Here is a 27,564-nt window from a genome sequence, read left to right as displayed (position 1 = left end):
ACGCTGATCGAAAGTCACAGGCAGGGAGATACTGCGATGCTCTTGTTGCTGGGATTACCTCCGCCATGGTCCTGGCCAGACCACAGAAAAAGATTGAGTTCAACCTTGTGGCCACTAAGATCTCCAGATCTTGAGGCACCCAAGTAGCTAAAAATATTAACAAATCACAATCAAGTACTTGGAAGAGCTACAATAAAATGGCTAGCATATTCTTTCGTGATCAGCACATAGATCCCCTTATTTTAGTCATAGTCAGCCCCCAGGACAAGGCCACGTAGGCGTTAAATGATGGGTACCGAATTAAGGCGAATGATCAAATGCATTCATTTAACCCTCTTTCGCCCCGACCTGAGAGACTTCTGTCAAATATTCACATTCAACTGTAAAGACTACAAATAAAACTACTACTTTGAACTTTGAACTTTGAACTTTATTTCAGCAACATTATGCCGAGGACACCGGACAAAAAGCTAACAGTAGCTAGCTTGACTGGGTCCGGTGCCCTTGCATGTACGGGGAACACAATCATATTTAAACAATCCTAAATATTTCATACAATATTCAAATCAAACAATTTAAAATGTTCCAATAAAAATTTTAAAATCACCGACATTAGAGAACATTTTTTTTTCTTAATTTAACAAAAAAAAGTACGCAATGTTTTCTTAGTTATACAATGAATATCGATGCGGTTCATTACAATGTTGTTAAGCAATGTAGGTAGATTATGAGCAAGAGACTGCGGTGCATAATTTGTACGGAAATGGGGAACCTTCCAGAATTCTCTACGACGAACATCGAAGACCGATTCACGCTCAGTCAGGTTTGCTAGCTGTGACAAAAAAGCAATAAACTCCAAAGTTGAAAAGGCGTAAGAAAATAGCAAACGATAGTCATAAATACAAGAAACTTTCATGATATTGTAGCTCACATATAATGGTTAATACTACTGCAATGCAGAGCCGTATAGTCGGAGAGTTTGGCCAGTGGGTGTGGCAACGAAGGCGCCGGAGAGGAGGAAAGGGAGGAGAACGCCGAAGGAGGGATAGAGAAGGCAGCAAAGAGGCAAAGAGGAGTTGACCGCCATTTGGACGCAAAGCTGTCGGCACGGAGCACTGTTGAGGCTATGCGTCGTCTGCTACGGGCTTATTTATTTTTTATTTTTTTTGCTTGAATAAAAGTGCGTTCAAACATGGAGGAACTTCTTTCTTTAGGTTTTTAAGCCACCGAGGAATAACAATATATCAGTTTATTGCCAGAGCCTGCCAAATAAAAGGAAAGAACCGATTTTGAATATCGATCCTATGCCGGGCGAATGAATGAAAATGGCGGCCCTCCCCGCTCAGCTGGGAACAGCCTAGAGTTCACGCGCATGCGCTCATGCCTCCTGCTCTGTGCCACGGGCTGATCAGCTCACTCGGAAGGGAGACGTTACGGCAGCGAAATCATAGACTGCCAGACTCTCCCCATATATGGCTCTGCTGCAATGGAAAGATTTTCCTACCCTCGTGCTCAGCGAGTGTCGACTGTGGATACAACTCCAGTTCATACACTCGCTGAACATGAGGGTAGAGTGTACCAGCAGAGGGCAGGTGTCTGGATAGAAAGAGTTTAGTTGGCACACCAAGAGGCTAACGAATAAGAATGGGTACTACTCTGAGCAAAATGCCAAAAAAGCGTGGATCTCGGCTTGACACTAACAGCGGCACACAGTATCTATTTTACTGACAAAGAGGTACTAAATCATTACTTTACGCTACCCAACTGCACTAAATATTCTTCCCGGCTTGCTTTTTAGGAAAATCTATAAATTTACAAGAACTATTAAGACAACGGCTAAAAAAAAAAGGCAATGGCAAAACCAGCAATCGAATTCGCCTGCTCTCCAGTAGCACGACATCTATGGCAGGCAGACCTGCAGAATGAGCAAGCGGAATAAAAACAGTATGTCTCATGTATAATTTTTTTTTATGCTGCAAAGCAAGCGCTGGAAGGAGGTTTCACGACATTAACGAAATTTCTTGCAATCAGTTGAGAACAAATTAGAGCAGTGAACTTGTCCTTGCTTCTGGCATAACGTTTTAGTGTTGCCCATGGAAACTCACATAAATTTGTAAATAAAAACAAAAAAGACTAACCTTCATAAAAAATCTGTAACTTTGGCAAAGAAAAGTTACCTTGAACAAAATATGTACAATACAGTTGTACAGCATCCATTTGTGTGCTTAACCAATTTTGAGGCAAATCGGCGACAATGAAAAGAAGAGGTTTGAGTACGATTAAGGGAAAGACAGAAAGGATGCATACCTACAACAAAAAAATTTAGAACGACCACCGGCAGGAAACTCTGGTGCGGCTCTCGGAGCGACCCCCTGATATGGTCCTGCGCAGACCACAGAACAAGATCGGTCAGAGCTTGCAGCCATAAGGTGCTTCATACTATGAAGTTACAGAAGCGGGTGCAATTGGAAGCAAAGTGCATTTCATTTCTTTGAAAAACGAAGAGTTTAATAGCTCGTATGCATTCATAAGGTGATACAGCCATGAATGCACAGACTTTTCAATGTAGCGCTATATCACCAACTTGTTAACCATGCCGGGCAACACTAAAAACATAGCATTATTTTAAACTATCTCAGCTTAAGGTTAACCACGAGAGAAGCTTCGAGCCATCCTTGCAAATTCAGTGCACAAAGCAAGCCATGTGACCTTCTAGGTGGACGCCATGGTACGTCCAGCTTATAATCATGTGTCATGCTGTTTTAGCTGCAATGGCTTGTAGTGTCAAAAGTGGTCCAGCTTAAAGAGACACAAAGTATAGACGTTTATGAGTGGGGCCCTCACCTAGTCTGCAGCTACATTGCGAAATAGGACGTTCCAACCGGGATGTTTGCTGCCTGTAACCACACGATCAGCTTGTGCCCAGCGATTGTTCGAGCTGAATACATGTCCTCGACCGTGCCATTATTTGACAAGCATTTCTATGAATGTTAAACATGACTGACTTACAGAGAGACTCCACCTCAACGACTAATGACTTGGGATACCTAACTGAATACTGATATATCAACTAAATGCAAAACAATTACCTGGCAAGCATTAAATTTTTCAAGAGGCTGGGTCGACTCCGCATTAAGTTGAAGGAGTCGATGCGTAATAGGACAATACAAACAAAAATATGCCTTAGAATTCCTTTTGCACCCCCAAAATGATGTGTTTCTGAAGGTAAGGTACACAATGTTCTTGATTTAGAAAGTGCCTCAGCTGTACAAATGCATATGCAATAGGGGCACTTGCCAAGCCTATTCTGCTCAGCTCTGTGCAGGTTAAGCTAAGTTAGAGTATAGAAGTACACGCTCACTGACACCATCAGAATGGCAGGGAGAAGTCTCCGTTGTTCCACCTCCAGCCCGTCTGCTGCCTTCGATGACGTTTCAGCGCCTGATGAGCCTGGAGCGAGCACATCTGTCCAAAGCGGGGTGAAAAGCACAAGCACGTGCTGGAGGACGCCCAGCCATTCTCTTTTTGTCATCGGCTATACTACATATTTTTAGTAAGACATATTTTTAAGTGACGAAAAGTACTGCAAATATGCAGTCCACCTTAAAGATAACAACAGTTGCCATTCACCATTTTCCAAATAAGTGCTCCCACCTATCGGAACATCTACACATGTGGTGCGTGAGTGGGTTCAGGACTGAGAGGCTAGAAAACGAAGCACTCACAAGGCTTGTCTGGCCCTTCCAACCATGCGGGTACATTCGTTGCAAGTTCCCGATTTGTAGGCAAAATGATTTAGAATAAGAAAATCTTGTATACGCCCGAGGTAGAACATTGAATTGCGATTCCCCCATATTGTGCGAACCATCCTTTAACCTGCGGTACCACCTGCAAATGAGCTATGTTGTGCTGCGGCACGCGTCCACGCTGCCTGCTTCAGAGGAAAACCACTGCTCATGTTGAAGACGATATCCCACAATGTACAGGCAACAATGTTTAACGAACTAAAACAAAATTGATATTATTCAATAGATACAGATAGGCTCACAAAGTGTCGACACCATGATTGTTGTTGTTGATTTTACTCTTGCATACAAACAAAAGTGACTTCCTCTTTCCTCCGATGTACAGTAAAACCCCCTTATCTTCGTGGCCCCTATTTCTTGTCGAATCGGTCACAGAGGACATAATCGCAGCCACTGAATTCTGCAAAATTAAAGGCCGCGAAAATTAAAGGTTCGCCAACATGAAGGGGTTTACTGTTCTTCTGAGTTTCACATGATGTTAACATTTCAAGGAGGCTGAAGGTATTGGTATAAGAAAAAAACTGACCTATGAAAAAAATGCCCTTCTCCAGGTGAGGCACGCGAGGTTCTTTTGCACTACCTATAAGGTGGCAAGTTTATTTCGGCAGAGCTTTTGGTAAAACGGAGTCACAAAAGTAGCTATACTTGGCGTCAACTAATTTGTGCTGCATTATAAAGCCAAAGTAGATTTCACAGTGCTTCAGCAGAGCGCTGTTTGTTGCGAGAGCATATGTGGTTTCGTGCTGCACCCCATTTGCATGATCTAGAGAAACTAGCGCTGACAGAGTTGGAGCACTCCAAATATTAACAGCTGACTGTAGAAGCATGGAGAGATGCACACATGCAAACTGTGCATTTCTTAAAGGTGGATTCGAGCAAAGGTAAAAACAATATCTATACTTACGGCGGCCATACTTGCCTTTCCCAAGCACGACCACTTTTCCCTCGGTTGCACCATCCAGTAAGAAGCACCAGCAACACGCCCATGAGACGCCGCCGACTCCTGGATTGAATGACGACCCGCCTGAGGTCTTGGAAGGAGATCCGGAACACTGCTTTAGGTCAGATGTTGTATCTGGTGGGCCAGGGACTAACAGTAAAAATTAACAAATTTATCTGAAGCGCTACATTCCTATAGGAAGGCAGTATTTTTTTAGGCCAGTGATGCGCTTTAATCAAACACAAATGGTTGGTTTATATGATGAACCAGCAGCCCCTATTTGCTTAAGTGTAACGCAGTGTCTAACGTTACGTCCGACGGAACCCGAAATAAAAATTAAAGTCACGCCCAACGTAACTGTCAAGCATTCGAGTTACGTCCGACGTAACCCAAAATAAAAATTAAAGTTACCGTATTCACTCGAAAATAGGTCACGAACCCTATTTGTTGGACCCACCGAGAATAAAAAAAAAATAATTCAAATATAGGTCGACTTTTTTTATTTTTACGAACAGGGGAAGTTTACCCACCTAGCTAGTGATCTCCCACGTAATGTTCGCCGAGCCCCCTAAAGGCACAGTGAATACGGCACTAAGGTAAATGCCTCCCCCTCTTTTGAAAGAAAAACGCGTTCCAGTTAAGTAAAAACACAGTATATTAGGTACTTTAAAAATAAATACGTAATCGAATACATATATGACAAACTACCGGCATATACCTTAGTTACTTCCTCACAAATGGTCACAAACACTGCACAACAAAGTAATTTTATACAATATCTCACGACACTGATAGTTTCTTAGCGTATTTCATAGACAATTTGTAATGATTGGCGACCAGGCAGTTTGTCATCACTTGAGAGCATATCTTCCAATAGTCCTGATCCCCACACGTTCTGCTCCTCGGAAGACTTCGTAGAAGGTTGAGCACTTTCGTGTAGTTCGTACCACACTGCAGCAGAATCGTTGTATCTAAAAATTAAAAGCAGAGAAAAACACCATGAACGGTTATAGAGTCTATTCACGTGCTGAGTCATCGCCCACAAACATGACCGTCAAACGATAAAGCAAATCTTTGATTCGCGAGAGTTGTGAAAAATAAAAGACAACGCAAACTCGCCAATGGGATAACTGCGTTTGCCTTCGGTGGCCATACTTTTGTGTTGTGACTCGGCATCAAAAGGCAGTCTGACGCCATATAAATACTTCTAACCTCCTTGCCTACTAGCCCCGAGAACGAACGCAAGCGTCGCTGTTGTTCGAGGCGTTCGAGATCGTTTCATACGTCGCAAAGAAAGGGTACAGAGAGTTTAATCGCAAAAGATTACAATCGCACGAATAAAAATATAAAAAAATGTCGCTAAACATAAAGCAAAAAGTCACGGTGAAGTTATCAGCGGCCAATCACCAACCGTCCGCAACGTGAGTACTAAAGGTGTCGCGAACCAGCCGAGGTTCGAGTTCGACAAGGTTCGACTTCCTCGAACCTTTCCCGCAAAGTCCGACAACGTGCGTACTTGGGCGCACGTACGCCCAAGTATGCACGCGCCCACTCAAGCACGCACGAATTAGGCACTCATACGCATGCGCGAACACAGGTACGCGGATGCACGCGCAGGCACGGATGCAAATTCACGTACGCACGCACAAGCACACCCGCGCACACATACGCCCCTTACAAAAATGAACAATGAGTTTCAATTGAGCTTCTAATGTGTTTTTATAGAGTCAAATGAAACTCATAAGAAACTCATCGTTAAACGAGTTTTATCATTACCCACTCCATATCTATTCTTTTGAATTTACTCATTACATATTCAAGTGAGGTTTACCGTTTTCCAATCAATATCAATTCTTTTGAGTTTACTCATTAAACATTGAAATGAGTGTCATAAAAGAAATCAATAAATCTACTCCCTACTGCATTGCACCCGAAGCAAATAGCGCGTCGGCGCTAGTTCCGATATACAGATTTATTTCCTGCGCTTAAAATAATAACTGTATTCAACCTCTTTTACTTTTAAAGACTTATTCACACGATGTATCTCTTCAACGCGCCACTGTTTAGCGAAACCAAGATTTCGCGAAATCGGCCAGTTCACACGTGGAGTTTGACGCGCGAAACCTCACGAGAATTTCGCCAAACCTTGTCATCTGCACCGGGAATACCGAGCGTTTCGCATCAAAATGATACGAAGTACTCACAGTGTCAGGAGACAGCCCGTTTTATTAATGCCACTCAAAGAATTTCGTCAGATTCGGCTCAACTAGTCCAGCCAAACCCGGGAAAAACCGCGAGATGATCTCGAAGCATTTCGGACATGTTTGCACCGCTAATAAAGAACGTTATCCCCAGTCATCGTGTTTATATACGGTGCTTGCACCCGCCGCGACAGTTGACGAATCTGCGCCCCCAATCCGTACTGTAGGCGCCGTTCACACACCTGCAACCGAGTAGGATCAAGACTCGTCGCCCGTACGCACCGCCTCTCCGCTTGTCGCATAGGGGCTTGTCGCTCGCCATGTTTGTTTGTTTTCTTTCGGCTCGGATACGGAATCGGCCAAAAATCAGACTCCTCCAAAAGCTCGCTCCTCGTCGAAGGTCAGACGTCATAGCGAAGTTGAGCGGCCATTGGCAGCGTCCGCGTTTCTCCTTCGGGTGATTGACGGGCGTCGGTGAGGTTCCGGCGGAAAATTGCTCCAGAAGCGAGAAAGACGCGCCACTTTTTCCGGAGGCGCGCCACTTTTTCGGTCGCGTTCAGACGGGGAATCCGTTTCCCGAAACCTAGTTTCGCGACACAAGATTCGCCAACAAGATATTTACAGCGCCCCTCTGTCGCGATTTGGTCAGTTTCGGTTTCAGTGTTGCAACTTTTACTGGTTTCGGTTTCATATTTTAAGGATCGCGTCTTGGACGCCCCATCGGTAGCGACACCAGTTATGTTTCTTACATAATAGACTCCCAGGCAGAGTGCTCGCTCCATCCATGTTGTCTTGAGAACGATCTTTTGGTCGCTTGAACACCAGACGACTTTTCGGTGCAGTGCCAACAAAGAGTTTCGGCCCAGGTTCCACGACGTTGTCATTCGGACATTCCAGCTGCAATATTGAATGAACATTCGCACTCACCGTATGCAAAATGATCTTGTCAAGGATGAGTCGATTCAGAATTTACGATAATATTTTTTAGGCTAAATAGCGAACAATGTAGTTTCCCAGACTGTAGAGCTCGAAACGGGTGTTGTGAGGCCTCAGATGCTTGTCGGTGCTGACAAACGAGCTCGATTCATTTCCTCGGTCTCGTCGAAACACCGCGAGCACATTCACCATTTCTCTCGATTGCAGCCATTTTCTTTTCGAATTGCAGTTCCAGCTCAAGGGCAAGCTAGGGAAACACAAGTAGAGAAAAAGACTTCATGAAAAACCTAAAACATGCACTATAACATCCCGTAATATTCTGAAAAGATCGTTTATCAGAGTTTTAGAAAATAAATATCTGTGTCTAGAATGCCTTTATCTTGTGATTTCGGCCCCCTAGTATCTCGATTCTTCAAAAAGAGACGAGCTTCCGATCTCTTTAGTTAACTGTTATTATCATAAATTGCTCACAAAAACTGGACCATTGGAAACGGTGCCCGGGAAGCTTCAGATGTGCAGCCGACGTTTTGTTAGGGAACTTAGTGTCGAAAGTAACAACGCTGAAATTAACCCGAGGCTGGGGCAGGTGATGAAAGACATTTTACACAGGGGCAATCTCATTCTTGAACGCCTTATAGAAGGCTGCACTAAGCCCGTCGGGACCCGGGGACTTGCCCGGGTTTAAAGTCTCGATTGATATTTTAACATCCTCCACCGAAATGGGGGCTTCGAACCACTCCTTCCTTTCGTCGTCGAGACGAGGCATAAAAGACAGAAATTCAATTTTAAATCCCGCCACAGTCTATTTCGGCGATGTCATTCCGACGCGCGTTACGCTTCTCAAGGCCGAGTGCTCGTTTTGTGGGTGTCTCCCCGTCCATCATCTTTCCTGCCCTCGCTCTGACTATAGCGCTCCGCGATATCGTTCTTTATCGATTAGCTCAAGTTTGGCCTTCAACGAACAAATGTCGTCTTTGGAATACCCCGGCGTTTTGCCCTCTTCTTTAATTAGAATTTGTAAAGTGTTGCGCAGTAATGTTGCATTAAGTCTTTCTTCATTTTTAATTGCACTCGCCCTTTCCAAGGCTAAAATTTTAATTCTCTGCCGAATCAAATCCCACTGCGCCCCATACTCTAAAGTTTTCCAGTTTTCCACTTCCTGTAAAGAAACCTGAACGCTGGCTTTAAAAACGTCATCCCCTAAAAGTTTGGAATTAAGCTTCCATAGCTCCCAGCTCAGACATTTTCTATTTTCTTTTTCGCTCCGCAGACAACAAGAAACCAAACAATGGTCACTAAATGAAACAGGTCGCACGCGGTATTCGAAACCAAAAGGCAGCAGCTCCAAGGAAACATACGCTCGATCCAAACCGGCGTGAACAATACATGCCTCTCTTTCTCAAACACTCCTTGACGTCGTCTAGGCCGTTCTCACGAATTACTTTACTAAGACTTACAGTACTCGCATCACTATGCGGCGTCGTACTTGTTTTGTCACGCGCGGAACATACGCAGTTAAAATCCCCGAGCAAAACAAGCAGGCGCTCGCAGTTACAATATCGTTGTATAAAAGTCGAAAAAAGCCCGCCGGTCTTCCACCGTCGTTGGAGCATAAACGAAAATTATTCGCCATTCGAGAGCGGAAAAAAATAAATCACCGACAACAAAACGTCCCGAATCACACGTCGTTACGACCTGAACTGTCGCGCCCAAACTCTGTCGCACGAACAGCAAATACCCCGCCGAAGTCCCTACCACCTGGCTGACACATAGATTATAATTTATAAAGTGTCGTGAAAGGACGCACCATAAATTCGGTCCGGTCCTCGCTCTCTACTTTGATCTCTTGCACCGCAACGATATCTAGGTCCTGTTCGACGACCAGTCGATACAGTTGCCTCCTGCGTTCGTTGAGCCCTCGCACGGTTAGGGTTGCAAAACGAACGGGCCTTTCTAAGGAGACCACGAGCTAGCGGGACCAAACCAAACGTGCGGCGCTCACCTCCATATGCTACGGTCGCTTGAGACGGTCAGCTGACACACCAGTTCACTGTAACAGTTTGTCACGACCCTTCGGCGCCGAAGGCCGGGCCTTCCGCTGCCGTCCATCCCGCCACCACCCTCTAGTTCTTCTCCACCTGGCGCAGTCGACACTCTTGAGTGGCACCCGTGACGTCTTCGAGCGGCCGCTTCGCAGCACCCACCTCGACGTCCATCTTTTGTCCGGCCAAGTTCCCGCAGGAACCGGAGCTGCACCTGCCTCGACGTTGCAGGGTGATGACGCTGTCGGGTGCTCGCCCGCCAGTGGAGTGGGTGAAGCCTCGGTCGAAAGCTTCTCCGGCGGGGGGGCGTTCGCCCCCTCGGTGTCGGGCACCTCGTCCTTCTTGGGCTTTTCCGTCGGGGACATCGCAAAGGTTGCCGCGGCCTCCTCATTCATGAGGTGGTCGCCGGTTTCGTCGTGCGCACCTCGTCCTGCGGCCTGCGCGTACGAACGGACGCAGTCAGCCCGCTCGTGGCCAAAGGCACTCGGTGCACCTGGGGTCCCGGCAGTAACGACATATGTGGCCGTCATGCGGCACCGGAGGCAGATGGGGGCCCTCCCAGGCACGACCACGAGCACCGAACCACCGCCGAGTCGAAGCTGGTGAGGCAGGCGGTCGAAGCTGACGCCCTCTCGCAGAACAAGGCGCCTTCAAACCCCGGCACCCTCCAACGCTCGTGCGCCACCTCCTTTCCTTCCCCGAACTCGGAGAAGGCCCGGTGGATGACGTCGTTTGAAACGCCGGATGCCACCCAGTTCAGCTTCAGCCGCACCTCCTGCCGGAAAGGGTCGAGGCATGTGCGGCCCTTGACGGCAAGGCGCCTCGAGGAGCTTCGTCTTGGCCGCGTCGGTCTTGAGGTCGAGAAGCCAGACATGGGACAACGCCCCAATCTTGGCAACCTCACCGAGCATGTCCATAGAGTAATATACACAAGGTGAAGAGCGGACACTACCATACGCCCCAGCGGCCCAGATAGACCAGTGACAAGTAGCGCTCCTAGCGGGCGGTATTAAACATAATCTAATTCCGTTTCCGGTCAAGTTAGTTTCGGTTTCGGTTTGGGCGTTTCTGCTCCGGTTCTCCGGTACCCTTTTCTCTGTCCTTCCTCCCTGCCTCGCTCGGCTCTCGGGAACTCCTTGACTTCCGAAGCCGCCGTTTTTTTTAGTTTTTTTTTTTTTTTTTTTCTAATATTGACGCACTTTTGCTTTATGTTTTATGATAGAGTCTGTGCAAAATGTGTCAAACAATATTTCAACTTACTTTACAAAGCAGAAGTATATATATTTCTTGTTCTTTTTCTATTGTAAAGCATTGAAGTTACACAATCGCCGCATTGACTCCTGGCTGGTGCAGCATTTTGGGGTCAACAACAGTAAGTGGTTCAAGCACATTTTATTGGACCACATTCATGTATACATGATTTACTTCAGAAGCTCTGTATGTTTTATACGAAAGAGATCGATACTCACAAAAATACGTGATTATGAAGGAGTTCGGTATATCGTCCACTTTGGAATAGATTCATAGCGGAACCAAGTTAACAAAACCTTTCCACGGAGAACATGCTGTATGATACATTCACTTTCACGCCGACTCGGGTACGTGAAGTAAGTGCAAAAATAAATAAGACATCGCTATCATTAGTAGTCATAAGAGTATAATAACAGTGCGAAGCACACACCGGATAGTACAAATTCCCGATTTCCGGCAAATATAAAAAAACACCAATTTGCATAGGCTCAAACTCACTGCGGGCAAGCCATTACCAAACAATGAGAACTCTATTCGAAATCTCACAAGATTCAATGTCCCTAAACATTCCCCGAAATTGTTCAGAAAAGAAATATGGCTTCAGAAAAAAGCGGCTAAAAAATTATGGACAGTGGATACAAAAGTGGATACATTTTTTCAAATATTTTTAGCCTCTATACACTATTTTCTATCTAAATTTTGTAGAAAGTGGACAAATATATATGTTAGGGAGCCGTGATACACATTCGCTGGAAAAAGGGGAAACAAATATTTGGAGAGCAAGCTGCACCGCCCACTTAATAAGCATTTTTTGTTTTTGGTTTGGCAACCGCCTCTGTTAATATACTAGCTATTAACAGTTAAACCTGTCTCGTTGCTTACTAGCCACTAAAGAGTGCAACCGAACTTTGTCCGAATTCCGGTTAAGAAATCAAACATGTCAACACAAGCGTATTCTGCAAAACAATTTTAAAAACCCTTTGTGGTACTCCTCTGGGCAAAGGCTAAAACCACCCAGACCTCAAAGTGTTCGGTTTCGGCACACACTCCTCGAACATGTGTTACACTATCTATTATGGGAAGAAAGTGATTTTCTAGTTGCTGAATGAAATGAAAGGCAGCCTGTGATGGTACTACTAAGTTCCCGAAGAATTTTCCAGGCACGTGGTACGCTTTAGGAACAAGACAGTACTGGTGAGGCCTGGTCAAGTTATTAGACTCATCCGATAGTAGCTGAGAACAGCCACTGCTGTAAGCTGTCTGTTCAAGCAAAAGCTTGATCAAACAGCCCCAAACGTAACAAAAAAGTACACGAGTCATCAGTTATGTTAGACCTGATGTCTGATGCCAGCTCACAAATATCCTCTAGTGGCGGGAAATTATCAATTGGAAGACATTCCACAATGTCTGAAATTAAACTTTCATGGTGCGAAAATATTTGCCACTCCTTTAAAGGGTCAGCCTTGTCATCCTCTACATTTTCATTGTCCGACAGTTTGAACAGTTTTTTTATCGAAAGGTGTTTTAGTCCTGAGGTGAACTGATGCATATTTAGGTTTATGTTGCAGCCCAGCATTCGTCGTATATAGCTCCAAAAACGTTCTCAAGTGTGTCTTGCTGCAGGCGTCGTGTAAGTAAGAACTTAAAGTCATGGCTGCTTGAAAGCTCATCCCAGAGCATGAGGACACTTTTTATAGTAACTACCGCCCAATGATGGCTTATGGCTGCCTCCTACTTTGGAACTGCCATGCTGAAATCCATCCGAGTTACTGGTGGAGAAAATCAGGTATATCAGATTCTCCCTTCTGAATGGCATGACGCAACTTCTGCCCTTTCTTCTTGATTTTTTTTAGCTATTTAGACAATAAAAAAATATGCACATCCTATCACAGAAATAGGCTGTAGCCATGGCTGCCTCAGGAAGTTCCTTGGCGTAAACAAGGGAAATGATTGCAAGAAAGAGTGAGGCACTCAGTACCTGTGGGGCACAATTTTCTTCCATCTTACAGAAAGGTTCTTGAAAAAATGTGTCTCTCAGTAAGTTTCGGAGCCAATTGCAAGCTCATCTCATGAATAGAACAATAAAGTTCAACAATAGAAGACCCCTCAATGACCTCATTTCCAATGCAAAGTTTGTGGGCTTGGAGATTGCTCTTGGTTGTTTTGGGAAGGTGCGGAACATCAAAGATAAAGTAAACGTGTTCGTTGTAAACTTCAAAAAGTGGCTTATCAACACACACACCAAGCTTACGTTTGAAGCCCCCTTACCACAGACCAAATTTACAGTAAAGCCAACAGTCTTAATCTCCCGAATGAGAGAAATGAGAAGACTGTGTTAAACAGAAGACGTTGTTGGAGTGTGCACAACAGTGTATGCGAGGGGCTAAACGCACCCTTTGGAAATTTCAGACAGCATAACAACCAAGGCTCTCTGCAGTGTTAGAGGTTCGTTCAACACCGTCATCTGTAAACCCATGGACAATGTCGTGTCCAGGGTCGTAAGTTAAATTATTTTTTAAAGCAATCTCATCGAAAATCAACATGCACACACGTTCAAGTGCATCCAGACAGCCCGGCAGAAACAACAGCGCGAGAAGCTCGAACCGATCGGCTCCAGGAATTCACGCCGAGCATGCGAGCATGCGGGCGGTCATGCGTCACCTTGATTGATGCAAAGTCGACCGAACATGATGCAGCAGAAAGCACAGATGGACGGCACGCACGGCACAGACGAACGACGCAGGGACGGGCAGAGGCCATGCAGAATGATGCAGAGGCGACGGCGTGCAGGCAGGCAGGCCATGGCAAGCGCCATTCATCACGTGGTTTTTGTGACGTAATTGTTTTAAACTATTTAGTCGTTTTAAGTACTTTAAATAAATTTAAAGCACTGCCATTTAAAAAATAAATACTTTTCACAGAAAGAGTTTTAATTAATTTTAACCAAATTGCAGAAAAGAGCCACGTAGCGGAGGGTATTAAACGCACTATCTGGGCCGCGAATCGGCTCCTGTGTCCTCTCTTTACGTTTACTATATTACTCTATGGCATGTCTGCTTTCCCGAGGGGTTGACGGAAGTTCTCGATGCGATATGGGCGACAAGCCATGTCGCCGTGCAGTACGACGGCACGCTTCATCGCGTCCCCTGAAGGCAGCTGGGGCAGAACAATCCTGTAATCTTCGGATCCGGATAAAGCCGAGTCACCACGGCCGGCGGGGGCCGTTATCGCCGCTCCGGGGGAGCTCATGATTCTGCGTCCGATTGCTGTCGCTGCCGTAAGAAGAATGAGTTCACTTCCACAAGCGCGAACGGATTCCAGGACACTAATTAGTTATATCCGCCAGACCTTCGCTAGGCGAGAAGACAGTTCATTTCTACAAACGTACTTACAACATGAGAGGTAAAGAAATGAGCTGTGAAAACTTACCCAATTCACTGTGCCAGACCGGGCGGTGCCAGCAGTCGATGCAAGCACAGAGTGGAATGTCCGGGGCAAGCTGAACTAACTCTATCGTTCTAACGTAGCGCTCGCACCGACACTCGGCACAGTTACCACGCAAAGCGCCGCGGAGGTCACGACCTGTTGCCTCCATTATAGCTCGTCTGAATATCGCTTCTCTCTCTTGGTGCATCTCCCGTGCTTTTGAAAATTCATGACTTCCCATTGGCTGGAGTTTTCCCGGGACCGGCGTCGTGTTGTAGCATGGTTTTGTTTTTTTCTGTCGGCTTGAGGCTCTTTCTTTATAGCCAATTTTTCGTCCCCCTTCTTCTCCCTCCCCGACAGTGCGGTGATAGATTCAAAAAAAAAAAAAAAAAACGAAACAAAAAAGCAACAAGAAAGAACGATTGGCCGCAGATTTTACTTTGTTTCTTCGTTTTCGAGCACGAGTCAGGGTTCGCCGTGGGCTTTGCTGTGCGCTCTGAGATTCATCCGCTACCGATCAATTTTAACCAAAACGCAAATAGAAAGAAAACAAGGTCCCTTAACCTTAAAAAATCCTTTCCGCAACAGCGTGGGGAAAAATATTCGCCACGAAAGGGTTGTATCTTTTTCGATAGATTGATTCGCTACGTACCTATTTTTGTATGTTAGGTTGCTCGACATTTTGTTGTTATTTTACTTTTTTTTTTGTCTGTAGCAAATACAGGACTGTAGAAGCGGACTTTTTATCGCAGTTGTAGCGAATATATTCGCTACGAGCGCTTTTATTCGCTATATATTCGCCACTGAGCTTTAGAGTGTAGGGTAATGTAGGGACTTCTGGAGGCTGGCGTGGGGTACTTTCAAAAAATAGGTTGGCAACACTGCGCGGCACAGCTTTCTGTCGAAAACCGGGCCGAAAATGGCCTCCCCTGACGGAAACGCCCCTCGCAACCGCGGCAGCTGACAAGCGGTTCGAAGTCTTCCCCGAGCGATGGCCAACGTCGTCACGCAGAGCCGAAATCTCTTCACCCGTTACGAAGGAGGTCCCATGTGCTTCTCGCTCATTCCGTGCGCGGAGCGGAAAGAGATTCGAGAGATGATCGAGTACGGTGGTGGGATGCTCGTGCAGCCTGGCGTCAACCCGCGAGCCATCAGTCTGGTGCCCGCCGGCGCCACGGTATCCGTGGGCGGCCCCGACCTCCTCTTCTCGACCGAGTTCGTCAGGGAGTGCTCCAAACGCGGCCAGCTTGTCCCGCTCAAGAACTTCGTAGTCGAAGCGCGGAGTTCCTCTCCGGAGGACGGCGTCGAGGACATCGACGACGAAGGGGAGACCGCGCACCGGATCAGAGGCCTGAGGTCAATACGGGTGAGGGAAAACTTCTCCTTCGGCGAAGACATCAGCATCGCCAAGTTCATGGCCGCAGAACCCGGGCCTATACGAGGCAACGAAGTATACAAGCGCCTGGAAAGGTCCGGCCTTGCCGGTAAGCACACAATGACAGGCTCCGGGAACATAACTGCAACGCCATTAACGCTAACTCAGGCCATCTGGGCATTCATTGTAGAGATTGTGGATGTTCCCCCCTTCTGGGCAATTGCACAGTACTGGGACGAAGCAACAACAAACTAACTCGAGAAATCATCGAAGCCGCGAGCATAGACCTGCTAGACGGAGTATGCGTTAGTACCCCGTCGATTAGCTTATCAAGAAAAGAGTTATATTATTTAGGAAAACCTCCTCAGTAATTTTACTGTAGTAGGACTAGATCTTATTTTCTTCCATTTCTTTCCATCTTTCTTTCCTATATTAATCTTTCCCCTTTCTTTTTATTTTTCTTTTTATTTTTCTTTTGCTGTTCTTCCTTGGTTAACATTTATTTCTTTTTAGTGCGTAAGGGTGAAAGATAAGAACGAAGATTAATATATCCGAGAGTTGACAGTCAGCGCTGCGTGAGTGTTGTTTCTTTGTGTGTATCTGTTTTGATGGTGTGTTGTCTGTTGTGCGCTGCGAAGTATTAGCATGTTTAACCAACTGGCCCAAGCTGAAGTATTGACCTGGCAGGCCCTCAAGGAGCGCTACCAGAAGAAAATCTACTCGGTGATGCACCTGTTCGAGTGTCCAGTGATCACTGGACCGCAGAGGCTTCGCGCAAAGGCCGCTGGTGGTACGGTCGCTCGCCCCCACGACGAAAATCGGGCATGCCCGCCCCCAGAGCCGTGGGACGTCCCGGGCACTTCTGGCTCAGCGGTGCCAACGCCTCCCGCAGCTGCCGACGCGGATGAACAGAGCTCACCCGCCACTTCGACTTGCAGTTCGCACGTTGTGTCAGAGACCGATTACCTTTCCGCCGAGTCTCCGCGCCCCTTTGCCAGATACCTTTGCGACGAGTCTCCGTGCCTGCGAGAGAGCTCCGACGAATTTGACCAAAAACAGCCGTTCGTGCCATCATTCTCTGGCAGCGTCGATGATGTCTCGCGCGGCAAGCCTCCAGAGTCTCAAGAGGCTGCTCATGATCACAGCATCGAGATCTTTGTCTCCCGATTCGAAGAAAGCGTTTCAACCATGTCACCCGACACTTCTGGCTTTGATCTCTTCGGTGACTCGGAGCCTTTTGATGTCACTAGTTTCGAAGGACAAGCTGCATCGAAGAGCGACTCCCTGGGAGTCCCGGAGGAGACGTCTTTCGAAACCACCCTGAACGAGACGCCAACCGACGGCTTCTCCGAACATTCCAGCATGTTTGCACCTTTGGCAACGGCCCCGATGGTCTCTTCGAGTCAAGCTCTGCATTTGCATAGAGAAGGTGGTGGGCCCTTGCTTTCGGAGCTTTGCTCAAGCCCGGGCGACCTCGAACTCCTGCTGGGGAAACTTTCGGAGCGTGCATCCCACGACATGCCAGAAAGCCAAGGGGACCCTCACTTGGCGTCATTTCCAGACTTCCCTTCCGGCACCCAAGGCCGTCGACCGACCCCGGAGCCGGCCGCAAAGTTGCTGGACGCTCAGGTCTTTGCGGGAGAAGATTCCAGCAGCGCCAAGGATATCTGGGCCCGGTCCCGCGATGTGGGACGGCGCACAGGACGGCGTGAAAGCCCTCGTCGGGCGGTCCGCCGGAGCGTCTCGCCTCCGGGGGTCGTGATCGAGGGTTCCCCAGTGGAGTGCGAACAGCCTGGTCCCAGTGGAGCGTCGGTTCCGGACGGTGGCGCAGTGTTTTCCGGCGAAGACGGTGACTTACACAGCTCCGACAATGTTATCGTCCGAAAGGGAAAGACTGGCAAGGTGAGTTCCGTCCGAGTTTTTTTCCTTGACTCCTTTTATGGTGGTAGCCGTATATGGCCCGCAATACAAGCCGGGGTGTGCAACCGTTGTGGCCGAGCGGCTCGATTCGGCGGGGAGAAAGGTGGATGCTGGCCACGTGACGAAAAAGACGTGGTGTGTGGCACCATGACCTCGCTCAACATCGTGACGTCTTGTGACACCGTGTCTTCACGCGACACCTTAACATCTTGCGTAACATTTTGTCGCCGCACGTGATACCACGTGGCATCGCTATCGCTGATGCCTTTCCGTCACGTTGTCCCGTGGCACTTTGCACTTAATTTATCGGAGAAAGCTTCCCCTTAAATTTAGCGGAGCGCGTCCCTAACTGGAAACACTTCCCCAGAATGGACAGTCCAAATGCACACTGGGAGTATTCACGGGTTTTGCCGTATTGCCAACTGCACCTTCTTGACCTTGCACTAAAGGGGTAAGATGGTCGTAGCATTCTACTAAAGAAACAGTTGGCTCGTGTCTCCCCTGCCTGCTTGATTTTCCTTTTTTTAGTTTGAACGGTTTGGCAATCTGCTTTGAAAACTGTGTAAACGTGCAAGGGATGCCGCAAGGTCTCATTCACACAGCCGTCGTTTCTCCCGTCACCGTCGCGAGGGGCGTTCCCGTCAGGGGAGAGGATTTTCGTCCCGGTTTTCGACGGAAAGCTGTGCCCCGTCGGGCGACGTAGGGAGCTGCTCTACGGTCATTGTTTACGCACTTGTGTTTGCTTACCACAAAATTCTTGTGATCTCAGCTTGCCTCATTGATGACGCCAGCGAGAGAATGTGCCATCTACGAGGTGACCGTGAGACTGTATTTCACTAGAGCGAAGGTTTTGGAGTATTTGTCAGAACAAGTGTATGTTTATCCCTTATAGCATTAAAGGGGCCCTCCGGAGCTTTCTGCGATCGTCTGGTTATGTTTTTATATTGCCTAGTAGGTGGAAGTTAATAAGTATCCAAAGTTTTAGATTACAAAACCGTTTATTAAGCAGCTGGCAGAAGAAATATATCGGGGCTATTTTCTCTCGGAAGACAATCCCCCATTCCCTGCCCATCACTAAGACTTGACCAATGGAAATGCTGCATCTCACGGTGAATGCGAACGTTATTATTGCGACACTTTTTTAAGCTTGTTGTAAATTAGAGTTTGAGAAAAACGTAAACTGATTGTGGTGCGGGAAACATAGTCCGCAATTATCGCTCCAAAACCAGCGAACTATGTTTTCTCCATGCAAGCGTGTTGCTAAGGGGTGATGCGTCGGCGCGTCTGCTTCCCAGGGCGTCTGCAGGCGTGCGTTTGCGGGACACGTGTTCCTTCTTCCCGTGGATCCCGACTCCGAAGCCAGCTTTGCGATCCTTTAACGTCAACGAGACAAAGTTTTCCTTGTCATCTGTGGGATGCGACTGCTTATTGCAGTAGCAGCGCGACGGTGCCGGGCGACGAACGAGGACTGCCGAGCACAAAGTGCGGGTCCCTTGACGACGGTCCGCGCGAGTTCGAGAGATTCCTCGGCGGTCGGCCGCGTTAGTGACGCGCAGTGACGCCGGAATCTTTCGCTCGCTATTGGCCGATGCGTAAAGAGATGCCCCTCCCGTTTTCCGGGGTCCTCTCAGAAAGGGGGGCGTGCCGGGGACGTTGATAGCAATTTCAGTAGGGAAATCCGCCGCGCATGACCGTAATGTTTCAATACTTAGGATCCTTAGGACGTGTAGATTGAGTTACCGCCATAAATAGACCAGCGCAGAACGCTCCGGAGGGCCCCTTTAATACCAAAATCTATCAGATGCTAGCTCACATTGTCGTTCCTCGATTATTTTTTGTGACCAAGTCTTACGAGGAGCACCATGCTCCTGAAACTTTATTTTCTAAATAGATGAAAAAGATTACGCAGTATCACTCGTTGCTTTTCTAACTTAAAGCAAGTTCATTTCGCTCTTTATCATATGCAGAGGGGATTGTGTTCTTCACCGTACGGTTTTTTCTCGGCTCGTTTGGATGTTAGTGACGGCATAGAATCTACCATTCCTTACCAAGTCCAGAACCGCCATTAGCATGTCACAGATAGTGGCCGAGCTGAGTTTCGGAAAAGATGCATGCGGTCTCTCCGAGTTCGGAATTACGGACGGTACGGTGTTATCAGTGAACGCCGTTTCTTTGCAGTGGTCGAGAGCGGTTCTAGACGTGAGCAGCAGCAGGTACGACGTCGACGGAGCTGCAGCTTCCAGACGGCAGCAACCGTTGGACGAAGAAGTGCTTGAGCAGCACCAAAGAAACCTGCAGTTGATGTTGGATGCCAAAAAGAAGACGGAGCTCGAGTGGCGCAAGCAGCGCCCCCACAGGAGGTGCCCTCCGAACTGCTCGTGTCCGCAAAGTGCCCACCATGCCCAGCTGCTGCGACTGCTCACTCGCACGCGTGCCATTCTCGCGTTTCACGATTCGCTCGATGCCGACCCGGAAGCGTGTGCTCTCCTGTCGGAACTGATCGAGCGGCGGCGGGCCAACATTCCTGCTCCAATTTCCACCCGTTTGGAAAGAGGGCCAACGAGTTCTCGGCGGTCCAAGAAATAGAGGACTTTTGCGACCGAAACAAGAAAATCGAAGGAATCTTGAAGGTTGTCGATCAAATTGTGTTCTCCTGCGTGCCTGGCTCGCCTTTTGTCTTTTGCCGGTGAAATGAACGAGCTTCTGCTTCGTTGTAGCTTTTTTGTTTGTTATTGCTGTACTTATTTACCCGTATGAATTTGGTCATAAACGTTTTTTTACTTCTTGTGCCGTGTGCGTCGAGGAAACGAGGGAACTCTAAATTAGTTCCCAGGGCCAGTTTGCTGATCTTGCGGCCGCGGCTGCGGCCAAGAGGGATTTGTCTGTCACGCGACCAGCTCCATGGGGACAAGGAAGTACCTAGCGTCCCTGCCTAATGGCGGAGAAATCCGTGTCGCTTCAAGCTCAAAAGCCTAATTTCGCTCGCAGAAACTGACTGCAGGGTCTTTCATCTGGAGTCCAATTGACCGCCCCCTTATACTGTAGGAGCGGCAGGTAAAGTCACGGCCAGGAAAGGTAAAAAGGAGCCAAAATAAAGGAAAAACCACTCGAGATGAAAGCGGTGGCAGGATATTGATATACCTCCGCCAGCGCCAGGGTCTCGCGCTTGAGGTTAGAGCGCCGGTACTCATCGTCACAGCGTGAAAGTCCCGGGTTCAAATCGCGCTAGGAAATTTTTTTTTGTATTTTTCGCGTGTCTTATTTTTTAACTGTGATCCTTTTTAGGAATCATCCACTTGAACTACTGCGCCTTACACAGTTTTTACTGTTAGTCCCACCTGTTCAATCGAAACACCGGTAAGAAAAAAAAAAGATCGAAGCAAGTTAACGCGCTAATACAATCATTTCATAATGTTCATTAAAAGGAAACCAAGGTAACAGCATCGGTATGGCTTCCACAGAAACGGAGCCGAAACAAGCATCCTTTCCCCAGCAACTAGTTTTATGTGTTTTTAAATATACAACGCTCTTCCTTGTCCCCATGGAGTTGGTCACGTGACAGAAAAATTCCTCTTGGCCGCAGCCGCGGCCGCAAGATCAGCAAACCGGCCCAGATGACACTTAAAGGGCCGCTGAAAAGAAAAAAAATGCTTTCTTTTTATACAGTTTGGTGGGGACTTGCTAAAAAACCATGGGGTGAAGCGGAGCATCGCGGATCGTTACTGTTGCTTCCATCACACTTCATCGGAAGAACGGAGTGAAGTGGAGTCAACAGCGGGTGAACTGAACGCGCGTAGAAATTGGTTTGCTCTTTATGCAGCCTTGATGGAGATGCGCCTCAACGGGTAATCGGTCTCTTAGCTGTAGATGAGAAATTTAGCGAGTGGAGTACAACCGCTAACCTGGGGTTCTTAACGTGCATCACGCAGTAGTCATCGCACGAACGCGTGCCGGTACGAAACTCATCCAGATCGAAACGGGCGGGGGCGGCGGGGATCGAACCCAGGAGGTTCCCAGCGGAAGCTTTCGCTCCACGCTCCGAGCTGAGACGCGTTAGCCCACTCGTCCACACAGTAGACCAGTCATTATTTGGGTAATTGAAATCACCAAAAAGGGTAACTAAAGCGTTAGGATATTTACATGAGAGTTCAGAAAGGCATTTATACAGCTCAATAACAAAATCTATCTTATTATCCGGCGGCCTGGAACATACACCCCATAAAAATATTCTTTCTGTTTAGATTATAGGCGCGAAAAATCCACACTGACTGGGGCCTGAGTAACAACTCTGCATTACTCAGGCTCTAGTCCGTGTGGATTTTTCGCGCCTACAATCTAGAAAGAAAGAATGGCATACACACACATCACGCGCGCACGCACTCAAAGTTTATTTATTTATTTATTTATTTATTTACCCTCAAGGCCCCGAAGGGCATTACAGAGGGGAGGGGGGGGGGATTAGGTGACAGTGTACAGTTGTTGATACATGAAATATGATACAGTAATTAATGCACGCTTGCTTAGACACTTCAAAAATATTTACACAATGTTATAACAGTAATAACAACTAGAAAATGGTTAATGAAAACTAACAAACAAGGCATTTTTAAAATCAATAATATTGGTTATGGAGGCTATGTCAGCGGAAAGGCGATTCCAATCGGAGCTAGTACGAGGAACGAAGGAGTTATAATAAGTGTTAGTTTTGTAATTGGGGATACCGACTTTGTACTGGTGATCTACGCGGGATGAAACATAAGTAGGTGGCGTTAGAAGTTCATGGCGCATGATAGGGTTATTATGGTAAATCTTGTGAAATGAAGTGAGGCGAAAAATGCGTCTACGGTTCATTAGTGTGGGTAAACCAAGGGTATTTTTCATTGAAGTAACACTGGATGTACGATGGTAATTACAGAGTATGAAACGTGCTGCACGATTTTGAACCGATTCCAATGTTTCAATGATAGTATTATGACCGGGGTCCCAGATAGAACATGCATATTCAAGTTTAGTACGTACTAAAGTAGTATATAAAAGGAGTTTTAGTGACACTGGTGACTGTGAAAAATTTCGTTTGAGATATCCAAGCATGCGATTGGCGTTGTTAGTTACGTAGTTAGTGTGAGTTACCCAGGAAAGATCAGAAGTTATGTAAACACCTAAGTATTTGTAAGAGGACACAGACTGCAGCGGAGTGTCGTCAATGTAGTAATTCGAGCATATGTTAGTATGACGGGAAACTCTCATGGATTTACATTTATTAAGATTGAGTTGCATCAACCACTTGTCGCACCAGTCAGATACAGAGTTAAGATCAGATTGGAGAACAGAGGTGTCAGAGTTATTTGTTATTTCTCTATATAGTACACAATCGTCAGCAAATAAACTAATATTAGAGGAGACACATTCAGAGAGATCATTAATGTAGATGAGGAAAAGTAGCGGTCCTAAAACAGAACCCTGGGGAACTCCAGATCCTACGGGAGTCAGTGAAGAGTTAGTACCATTGGCATGCACAAATTGAGAACGGTTGGTTAAAAACGATTCTATCCAGCGTAGCACGTTCGGATCAATATTGAGGTTGCTAAGTTTTAATAGGAGTAGCCGGTGAGAAACTTTATCGAAGGCCTTAGAGAAATCAAGGAAAACGCAGTCTATCTGGGAGCCACGGTCAAGGACAGAATGAAGCTTATTAGTGAAAAGTAGAAGCTGTGTTTCGCAGGAAAATGATTTGCGGAAGCCGTGTTGAGTAGGGTGAAAAAAAGAATTTGATTCTAGGAAACATGCGAGGTTAGAATATATGATATGTTCGAGTATCTTACAAGGAATGGATGTTAGAGAAATTGGCCGGAAGTTATTCGGTGAGGAGTGGTTGCCACTTTTATGAATTGGAGTCACCTTTCCAACTTTCCAGTCTTCGGGAAGGCAGCCTTCCTCCAATGATTGCTTAAAGATCATTGATAGTATAGCTGATGAATACGATTTCGTGTTCTTTAAGAATTTAGAGTTAATATTGTCAATACCGGATGAAGAGGAGAGCTTCAGGTTATTAATTATTGCAGCTATACCGTCGTATGATATTAATATTGGATTCATTGGAAAAAAGTCAGGGCAATTAAAGTTGGGGTACACAGAAACATCGGTGCAAGAAAAAGATTGAATAAATATATCGTTTAGCAATGATGCACACTCATCATGGCCTACTGGTTCCCCATCTGTGTTTGTAAGCTTCAGGTCACCGTGGTTATCATTAGGTTTGATTAAGTTCCAAAAGTGGCGAACATTTGTAGATAAAATTGTGGGCAACGTGTTAGTAAAAAAATTGCGTTTTACTTCTAATACTGCACGTTTATATTCCTGCTCGGCGTAATGATAGGCGTTAAAATGACTCTCTTGTTTTGAAAGTTTGGCTACACGAAAGAGGCGTTTCTTTTTATTTGAAAGTCGTTTAAGTCTGGTGTTGTACCAAGGGGAATTACTTTTGGATGATAATGTGCGAACAGGAATATATGTGCTTATTAGATAGTTCACTTTGTTTCGGAACAGACACCAATTTTCATCTACAGACCGTTCAAAAAAATTTTCCACAAAATAACTCAGAAATTCACACAATTCAATATTTATAGCCGTAAAATTAGCTTTTCCGTAATCACGAATCGTTTTAACTATTTTGGGGGGATGACTTGTGGTTATATTTAAGGTGAAATGCAGCAATAAATGATCACTAAAACCAGGCAGATAGGTAATAGGAGAAACAAGGTCGGCGAAGGTTGACAATACAAGATCTAGCACTGAGGCACAGGAGGGCGTAATTCTGGTGGGGCGAGACACTAGCTGAGAGAAATTGTAGTCCGAACATAAATTGAGGAATTTGTCACTGTCAGACGAAAAAGGACTTGAGTAAGCTGTTTCCGCCGACCACACAATATTTGGATAGTTAAAATCACCCAGAAGGATGACGTTTGGTGTGGGAGATCGCAAAGTCACTGTACTGATTACGTCATGAAGTTTGTTCAGAAAGCTATCGTCACTTGAGGGAGGGCGGTAACAGGCACCCAAGATATATTTTTTGTGATTCACGGAAAGGCAAACAAAGACTGTTTCGAGATCACTTGCAACATTCAAATGAAGGGAATCTATATGTTCGGCGACTGCAATCAACACACCTCCGCCTTGGCGAGCTTCCCTATCAGTGCGATAAATTTTGAACCGTTTGTTAGTAGTTAGGATTTCGTTATCATGAATTTTGCTAGAGAGCCACGTTTCTGTCAAAACTACAACATCAGCCCCGGTGGAGTCAATGGCAGAGCATAGATCATCGCGATTTCGCATGACACTTCGGATATTAGTAAACAGAACAGTAATTATTTCGGGCGCGAAAGAAGAACCACTACCCCTCGGACTATGTTAGGGCAAGGCAGATCGGGCAGATGCTGCGCGGGCATTTAAGTTTGGTGCCACGTTATTTTGCAGCGATGAGGAAGGTTGATTATTGTCGCCTCCAGGGCTTCTTGTATTTGAATTGCTCTTGCCCGGCCTTCTGTCATTTCCAACTTCATACACCCTGTCGTTCGCATTTTCATACATGAAACATTTATTGTTCACGTAAAGCTTATTGTAGCGCAGTTGGAAGACGCTCTTTTGTAATTTTCCAAAATCAAAAAGTTTCTGTCTTGCTAGGCGCGTAGCCGGAGAAAAATCTTCATTAGCCGTTATGCCGCAGGCTTTAAGCTTAGGTCGTGATTGCAAAATTGTTTGTTTTGTTTTGAAAGAAGAGAACTTGACAATCAGTGGCCTGCATCCTCCGACTGCGTACGAGCCAAGCCTGTGAGCACGTTCAACGCATTCGTCAGAAACTTGCAGACTAAGTGAAGTAGATAACCTATCTAATATTTTTGCTTTAGACTGTTCCCAAGATTCAGAGGTGGAATCTTCAATACCGTAAAAGATAATATTGCTCCTTCTTGAGCGGTCCTCAATATCGTTCAGGCGCTCGTGCAGTCTTTAGTTGTCCTTAATAACAGACTGCATTAATCCCTCGGCAGCCAAGAGTTCTTCCCGGGTTGCATCGCAAGTTGCTACTTTGCACTCAACGCCTTCGAGCCGATTTTGGATGTCGGTAACCTTTAGTTCGACGGATTTTTGCTTACTTTTTAACTCGTTAATAGACTTAATTAGGCTAGCTTGGCCTTGGTCAATCTTGACCGTACGTTCATTTACATCTTGCAAGAGTTTGAACATGTCGTTAAACTGCTTGGCCTGATCGATAGACATAGGTCCCGGATTCGCCTCGACGTCACCGGAGCGTAACAAGAGAAGTTTTAATGTATCAGCGGAATGTAGGACAAGCATCGCATGTGTACACAACCAGTAATACAAAGAGCACAAAGAACAAAAAAAGCGCGATGACCGTGGGCACGGTAACTCGAGAAGCCATAGGTTATTACTTCGTCTAGAGTGTATAGAATACTGATATCTTACCTGTACGTAGAACAAGAAAGGGTTCGTCAGCGACATCGCCGCTAACGAGTCACCGTGCCCACTGGCGTAGGCCACACCATGCGCTGCTTTTGTAGCAATTGACGTGGCTGTCGCAGTCGATGGTCGCGCTAGGTGCGGCTGAATCGACGCAGGATTCTCGATGAGGGCGACGTCCCCCAAGGCCGGTGAAGATGGGCACTTCCATAGGATGACGCTTGATATCCGAGCTCTGTCAGCGCTGGTGCAGGCACGCGTGCAGGCACGCGTTTGTGGATAAAGTTAGTCCAGAAGTCCAGTGTCCCCGACGTGTTTTTGTATCGCTTTCAAAACGATACACTGATACCGCCAAGTGTACCCCTCCCAAGATTTTGGTGACATTAAATAGTCTACTTGTTGTCTCCCTTACTCCCACCCTATCTTGCGGCGCATTTTCTCAAAAGTGGTCCATGGTCCAGCAGTTGCAGCGTTGTTCTCGTGTCTTCTCGTTGGGTGTTGTATTTCACGCGTGCACACAAAATATGCTAATAATGAAGATACATAATCGTACTAATCAATTATTGAACTAATTTTATTGGACTAATTGTATCCACAAACCAATCCGACCATGAACTAAACTTTTTTATTTTTTTTTATACGTGGTGCTAAGTCTCCCGAACCATATTTTTATGGCGTCAGGAACGAAGCAGCATACGAAGAGTTACCTTCAAACGACAGAAATAATAATTATTAAAAACTGCCGAATCTCCGCTGGAGACTCCGAGGCACAGTGGAGTAGTCGTCACGATAAAAAAAAATCGAAAGAAACAAAATAAATAGCCTAACGGACGTCGGCGGCGTCATAAGGCCTCGCCAAGTGCGGAGTCTAACGGTCTTGGCATACGGTTTGTATTGTGCATTCGTTTTCTTTTCTTTTCTACCACGTCAAATTATAACGCCAAGACTCTCTACCTCCTCCGTTCCAACGCGCTGTTTATTATTAATTTAACAAATCAGCTTCAAATAAGGGTCGTGGCACCCTGTAGAGTAAACAAAAAGAATAAAAAAGGAACATTCCGAGCAGCCAGAGCAGCACAGCTGCTATGGCCGCTCTGGCCAGAGCAGCTCCTCTCATCAAAGAAGACGCCGTCCGAAACTCCAACGGCTCTCTTCTTATTTTTTTTTATTCACTTTGTTACTTCATTTTGTT

The 27,564-nt window shown here is 46.3% G+C and overlaps 1 protein-coding gene and 1 pseudogene across 1 annotated transcript; one reads left to right on the top strand and one right to left on the bottom strand.

Moving 5' to 3' along the window:
* Positions 1 to 15,593: 15,593 nt before the first annotated feature.
* Positions 15,594 to 20,486, top strand: LOC120839869. Its single transcript, XM_040210248.2, has 3 exons — positions 15,594 to 16,094; positions 16,656 to 17,879; positions 20,076 to 20,486. The coding sequence occupies exons 1-3, from the start codon at positions 15,594 to 15,596 to the stop codon at positions 20,481 to 20,483; spliced, it is 2,133 nt and encodes a 710-aa protein (XP_040066182.1). The 3' UTR covers positions 20,484 to 20,486.
* A 4,818-nt stretch (positions 20,487 to 25,304) lies between these two features.
* LOC120836277 lies at positions 25,305 to 26,547 on the bottom strand (annotated as a pseudogene).
* Positions 26,548 to 27,564: the final 1,017 nt, after the last annotated feature.

The sequence above is a fragment of the Ixodes scapularis genome, unplaced genomic scaffold (genome assembly GCF_016920785.2).
Source record: "Ixodes scapularis isolate PalLabHiFi unplaced genomic scaffold, ASM1692078v2 ptg002055l_1__unscaffolded, whole genome shotgun sequence".
NCBI lineage: Eukaryota > Metazoa > Arthropoda > Arachnida > Ixodida > Ixodidae > Ixodes > Ixodes scapularis.
Note: the sequence above shows the minus strand (reverse complement) of the source record. Positions and strands in the feature narration are given on the sequence as shown.